Source organism: Buceros rhinoceros, unplaced genomic scaffold (assembly GCF_000710305.1).
Source record: "Buceros rhinoceros silvestris isolate BGI_N320 unplaced genomic scaffold, ASM71030v1 scaffold4909, whole genome shotgun sequence".
In the NCBI taxonomy this organism is placed as follows: Eukaryota; Metazoa; Chordata; class Aves; order Bucerotiformes; family Bucerotidae; genus Buceros; species Buceros rhinoceros.
The window spans coordinates 68,185-74,494 of record NW_010432005.1 but is presented as its reverse complement, the minus strand read 5'-3'; the positions used below and the strand labels follow the sequence as shown (position 1 = coordinate 74,494).

General features: G+C 46.2%; 1 protein-coding gene across 1 annotated transcript in view; it reads left to right on the top strand.

Moving 5' to 3' along the window:
• The window catches only part of NINJ2 (ninjurin 2), a 45,204-nt gene extending 40,668 nt beyond the window's left edge, over nt 1–4,536 (top strand). Inside the window, 2 exon segments of the mRNA XM_010143601.1 lie at nt 2,809–3,040; nt 4,351–4,536. Of these exon segments, the coding sequence (XP_010141903.1) occupies nt 2,809–3,040; nt 4,351–4,514 (396 nt within the window). The 3' untranslated portion in view covers nt 4,515–4,536.
• Nucleotides 4,537–6,310: the final 1,774 nt, after the last annotated feature.

Below are 6,310 nucleotides of genomic sequence, written 5' to 3'. Positions count from 1 at the left end.
GGCAGCTCAAAAAAAAAAAAAAAGTCACAGCTGTGTGCTCCTACCCCACAGATGCAGCAGTTAGCTAATGACAGCTATGGCATCAGGCATCCCAAGCAAGCCATCCCACTAACTGAAATGCCAGCTCTCTGAGGACTATGGCTTTGTTTAAACATCATCTTATTTGAGACTCTAAGCTTGCATTTGTAGCTGCTGGACTGGACTGAATACTCCATAAGGGCCAAATCCGTAAAGGAGCTGGATTTCTTTAGCTTCAGCTGCCATCATAAGGACTCCTGCATCCTGGCTGATGGTTTAGCTGCCTATATGAAAGCTTGGTGTCCAGCTTTCATCATCCAGTAACCTTGTGGCAAACTTTGCGGATCTACGAAGCTTGGGCTGACAGAACTTTGAAAGAAGAATCACGGTTTTTCATATCTCAGTGCAAAGGTTTCCCAGATCCAGCGATTCCTCATCAATGAGTGGTGGCCATCCCTGCCTGTAGAATCATGTCCCAAACAGAGGAACATGCCGTCGTTCTCATTCACACAAGAAAAGCCCAGGTGAAAGCTGTCTGTTTTCATTGCTCGATCATCTGGGACACAGAGCTCAGTACGTTACAACCCTGCCCCATTTCACACTCCAGGTAAAGAAGCGTGGGAGCAGCTCAAAAGGAGGATGCGAGGGAGGACGTGTTTTCATTCAGCAAGAGCTCCTGACTTGTTTTATTTGTCTCCACATAAGCAAGAGGGAACAGATGTCTCAGCCTCCTTGTACCAGTCACTAATTTAATAAAAGCTCTGTTTTCTTTGTACAGCGTCCTTGTTCTCGCACCCTTAACTCAGCATTACGCAGGGATAAGCTATCAATGCCCAGCCTTGTGACGCTGCAGGCAGGAGGGCTGACTTTCCAGGAATAATGAAGAAAACACACGAAAGGGGTCAAACCTTAAACCTTGCACCGCTTGGTATGGGTACCACTGTGTTGCAACAGCAGCGTCACAGGCCTTTAATTCAGCTGAGAGCGCACAGTACCTAAATCTAGGTTTTTAAGACATGTTCCCAGGTTCAGATGTTTTGCTGGCCTCCTTCCCCCAAGACACCTCTATTCTGCTCCAGACAGTAATTTTTAAGAAGTTCTAAATCCCTTCATACAGAGTCTTTTCCAGCTCTCTAGATTTCTTTTATACTTTCGTATCTTTTAGCTTCTACCTTCCAAGGCAAGAAATACAGGCTTGGCTAAGGAGCCTCTTGACTTTATTAGAAACTCTACTAGAAACCATAAGAATTATATGCTTTAAGCTCTAAAACAAAAACAAAAATTTTTAAGAATCCCCCAAAGCACTTCTCTACCCCAGGATGGCCCTTCCTTACAGATCACAGTTCACAACACATCTCTCTCACGTGAGGGTGATTGCTGGCACAGGCCAGACCCCGTTCGGAAATTCAGCCCCAGTTTCAGTATCAGATGCACGACCCCATGCAGCACTCTCCCACAGCCACCAGCTTTGCTCGCGCTCACACCCTGGCACAGAAGCAGCCACTCTTGCTCAGGGAGAGGGCAGAGACCAGAGACAGCAGCATGAAGCACTAGCCATAACCCTTCTCTCGTGTCATGCCCAGGGCACAGAGGAAAGATTATATTTTGTACTTTATGTGGTACAAAAAGACCGAAATAGGACTTACCATTTGATGCAGGCACAGCCCTACTTCCGTATGCACCTGGAGAAATCTCTTCTACCACTCTGAGCAAAAGAGGTCACCTCAGGCCCCCACCTGGCCTTTACCTCCAGGTTTAGAGGGTTATCCACCAGACAGCACCGAGGGCAGGGCTGCCAGTCCTCACTGCAGCTGACAGGAGTCTGGTTACCCAGAGCTGAAGCCTGTGTACGGCGCGGAAATGTTGTTTTTCTTTCTTGGTAAGAAAGAAGATGATAGCTTGCTGCAGATATATCCAAATCTTTCCTAGCTGTTGCCTTTGCTGGTGGTTTATTACCAGCTAATGACTCCCTGGGTGAACAAAAACTGTTGTCCTCTTTTCTGTCTTTTTTTTTTTCTCTTATCATATCAGTCAAGACAGCTAACAAGGGAACTCAAGTACTTAACGAGAGAGAAAAAGTGGATACCTAACAGCAGCCAAATGACCTACAGCTTGCAGTTAGGTTAAAGGCAATCAAGTGATTTACCCCTTGTAAACACCCGTTTCTTTCCACTGACAAAAAATGAGCCCAAATCATTAGTTGAAATTAGGTGTGATGGATCCCAGCCCTCGTCTCACTGCATTTCAGTGCCGGATGCTTGAAGAAATAGTGCCCCTGGTTTCAGAAAAAAAACCATGGATGTTCTCATCTGCCCTAGCATCTTGTCTGAGACAGTAGCCAGTAAAAAGTGCTCGGAAGGGATATAAAGCCCAGCCACTGACAGTCCTTTGAACATCCAACCAGAAGAGAAGATATCTCTCTCTAATCCCGTGTAAGTTGGAGGTTTGTCTGTGCCTTGAAGGAAGAGAATTCAATATTCCTTGGAAAATCCCTGGCTCTGGGTAATCTACATTATTGTAACTCTGGTCAAGCTTGTTTTCCACAAAAATACCCAGTATTTTTCCAGCCTTGCTGAGCTCTTCATCATCACAAGTGTCTTGTGCTTATTAATACTGCAAGGTGACTCTAAGGGGAAGCCGGGTGCTCTCGATGCATTTAAAACATGCCACTTTGCCTCTTTCCCAGGCCTTTTAGATAAACCTTGTGGGGAGTCAGCAGCCCCCTTGACACGGACAGGTCTGTTGGCTTACCAATAGTACCAGTTCATGTGGTTTCTCCTGTCTCCCCAGGGTGTGAATCGTCATCTCCAGATTAACGGGCCAATGAACATCAACCACTACGCCACAAAGAAGAGTGTGGCAGAGAGCATGCTGGACGTGGCACTGTTCATGGCAAATGTCACTCAGCTCAAAGCGGTGCTGGAGCAGGGGCCTTCCTTCCAGTACTATGCCACCCTCATCGTGCTCATCAGCATCTCCCTCTTCTTCCAGGTGATAATTGGGATCCTCCTCATCATCACTGGTAAGGTGGCCACCGAGGCACATGTACCCTCGCAGAGCGCAGCAGGAGCAGGGCACCCAATCACTTGGCTGCCACGGGGGTGGAAGGGAGAAACCTTTTCCCCCAAGTCATTCCCCTTGTCTCAAACCAGGGCTGCAGGAGGGTTGAAGACAGCTTCATGAAGGTGGTGGGGAGGTGTGTGTTACTGCTTTTGAAAGTGGAGAGTGGGTTGTTTTTATTTCTCTTGCACAACAGCTCTGAGCACTACTCTCCCTTCAATTCCCCACTGCTGAATCCCTGTTGTAGGGAGAGAGATGTGTTTCGGGACTTGCTGCCCGTCCTGTAACCAGCCCCTTCGTGCAGCTCCTGCAGATACTACATTTTAGCTGTATCTTTCTCCTCGCTCAAGCTGGAGCCTAACAGAACAATTTAGGCAGAGGTATTCTCTATATTAACCTCACATTTAACCAATCCCGTAGTACTTCTAGTGCCATACAGATAGTACGTTAACTCCAGCATTTCAGACAGGCTTGTCCAGTGCTCCATCTAATATAGGAGTTGCTGTATTTCAGTCCCCAGCAGACACCCAGTATTAGAAGTCTGCAGAATGCTGCCTTTTCCTGTATATCCTATGTGTGGTTTTTCATGTGGGACATGGGATCAGAGGATACGGGAAATCCTGTGACATCTCCCTACCCCTGTCTCACATGACAAAGTCTTTCCTGGTGTCAGTTGTGGTGGCTGGAGCCAGCTGTGTGAAGGGGGATGGGAAACCACACCTGAGGGCAGGTAGGTACGTGGGTGCCGTTTGCAGGGCAAATGTGTCTGAACGAATCGATATCCATAAGCTAGGGCTGATCCCATTCATATACCCATATACCTCTTGGTCTGGGGACAAGGAGGGGGTTGATAGCTGTGTCAGCACATATGTGAGGTCTGGGTGTCAAGGAGGAACAGGCCTCCTAACCCGAGTGCAATGTTGCTGACCTTGTACCTTGACCTTCCCTTGCCATGTCCCATGGCCATGCAGTGAGAGGGTCACATGGCACACTCCTGGATAGCATGCAGCAGTAATTTGGCTATTAATGGTTGGCCCACTGGAGGGCCATATCACCTCCGTGGCAAAACAAAGACATGACATACAAGAAAGATGTTGTCCTAGGGCAAGACGTGGCACCTGTAAGGTTTCTGGGACTATTGCCCCAGCACTGCGGCTGCGGTGTCCAAGGGCATCATGGATAGTCACCTAGTAGGGAAGGCTTGCAGGGGCTGAGGGACTTGGAACCAAACTACAAATCTCCCTTTCGTTTTGCATTATATCAATCACACAGCTCGCTTGAACCTGAATGACGTTGCAAAGCAACCCCGCCTGAATATACTCAACAACGCTGCCACAGCTCTCATCTTCATCACGGTCATCCTCAACATCTTCATCACAGCCTTTGGAGTGCAGAAGACTGGCCTCTACCCTACCAGGAATTTTCGACCTTATTAAGTCACAGGAAAATGAAGTCAGGTAAGAAAGGGGAGAGTTCCTACCACTGACAGCCCCTGGAAGGGCTTTCAATCTCAGAAAACATCATTGCAAGGTGGAGAAGAAGGAGGCAAAGCTGCACGAACTGACAAAGCCTTTCCAGTGGCATGTCGCTGTCCCACAAGCATCTGGGGCCATTGAACAAATACCCTCAGAGGAGGAGGATTTCTCCATGCTTGGTCTTTAAAGTGAGAACACCAAACATCCCAGCTGATGGGATTTATCAGCAGCAAGCAGTTTTTAGAAGCCTGGAGACCTCCTGCTAGATATGGATAGCAATTGTGGATGGGAGCTAAATTTGGGAAAGAAAACGAGGTGCGTTCCGAGCGGAAGAACAGAAAGGTGCTGGTGAGGGGGGAGGAAAAGAGCTCTTCACAACAGCCAACGTGTTTTGGCAGGGACTGTTTTAAGAATCTAATTCTTATTTTCTAGAGGAAGTCTTGTGAGTAAGAGTCCAACCAAATGCTTGGGCTCCCATGTCAGGCCAATAAGGGAATGACATTCTCTTAGGTCAAAAGTGATTTAGGTCAAGAAGCAAAGTTCATGTCTCTCGCTTACATGACCTGCAACATGTGAACATTGTTCACATGCAACACACTGGTGCAACAGCCAGCAAAAAAGCTCAATAGATGCATGATACAAGGGAGGATGCAAAGGCCAAAAGCTTCTATGAAAAACACTGCTCCCCTGGAATCCAGAAGGGTGCGAGTTCTGAGGAGCAGCGCCCTACTCCTGTAAGAGTGGCTGCGATACCAAGTGCCTTGGTGTGCTGTGACTGCTCCTCTCTGCCCGTGCAGCACAGAGAAGCCTGCTGTGACCTTACTGGCGTTTCTTGTCTTCCCTGCAGGATCTGAGCAGCGCAGCTGGAGGGGAAAGCTCTCCTCCTCTGTGTTTTCACTGACCTCAGCAGGAGCCCACTGATGAATCCAGAGTTAAACTCCCAAAACTGCGTGCGTGTCATGGTATACCAGATCCTTATCGTAATGCTTTCGTAGTTCTGAAGGAGTGAAAACATTGCCTTTCAAAGCTAGAGCAAACTTTGCTAAAGAAAGTTGCAGGAACAGCAGCAGGTACACAATTTCAAAGCACAATTCTTTAGATCTCATCTCTTACTTTAGTTGCCTGTTTCACATATTCCATATCTGCTCGTTTTGTAGAGAAGACTGAATGATTTACTTAGTAGGCTATATAAACAAGAAAAGTCCAGCTTTTTTTGTCTCAAGCATAAGTTGTTATACTTAAAGCAATGCTGTCTAATAGTTTACCTCTCAAAGGATGGAACGGATTTCTCAAACTGGAAAAAAAAAAAAGAGAAATGCTCACGGGGGGACAGAAAAGTGTGTGTATGTCAATGTAGCTAAAATCAGTCCAAATGTTTTCCTAGTTGTTTTAAATTAAATGCCACACAATTAAGAAAACAATCAGCATAGGAGATTTGGATTATCTATCCAGGAAATAGATATTATGGTCTGATGTCATCGCCAGGGATCTGTCAGGAATGATGTCAGAATAGCCTGATGATATTTAGTAGAAAATGAAGAAACATCATGCATAAGGAGAGTCCCAAGGCTTATTGCCACAATGAGAAATGACGGGGCATAGTGTATTACTTTAATAAAAAAATCACCATTATAATTTAAGGTCTTATCACTAACATAAATGTTTTTAAACATATTGTTTTTATATTGACAATGCTGGGAATTCTCTTGTACTAGAACAACTTGTTTCCTTAAAAAAAGTCTTCAAATTAATGAATT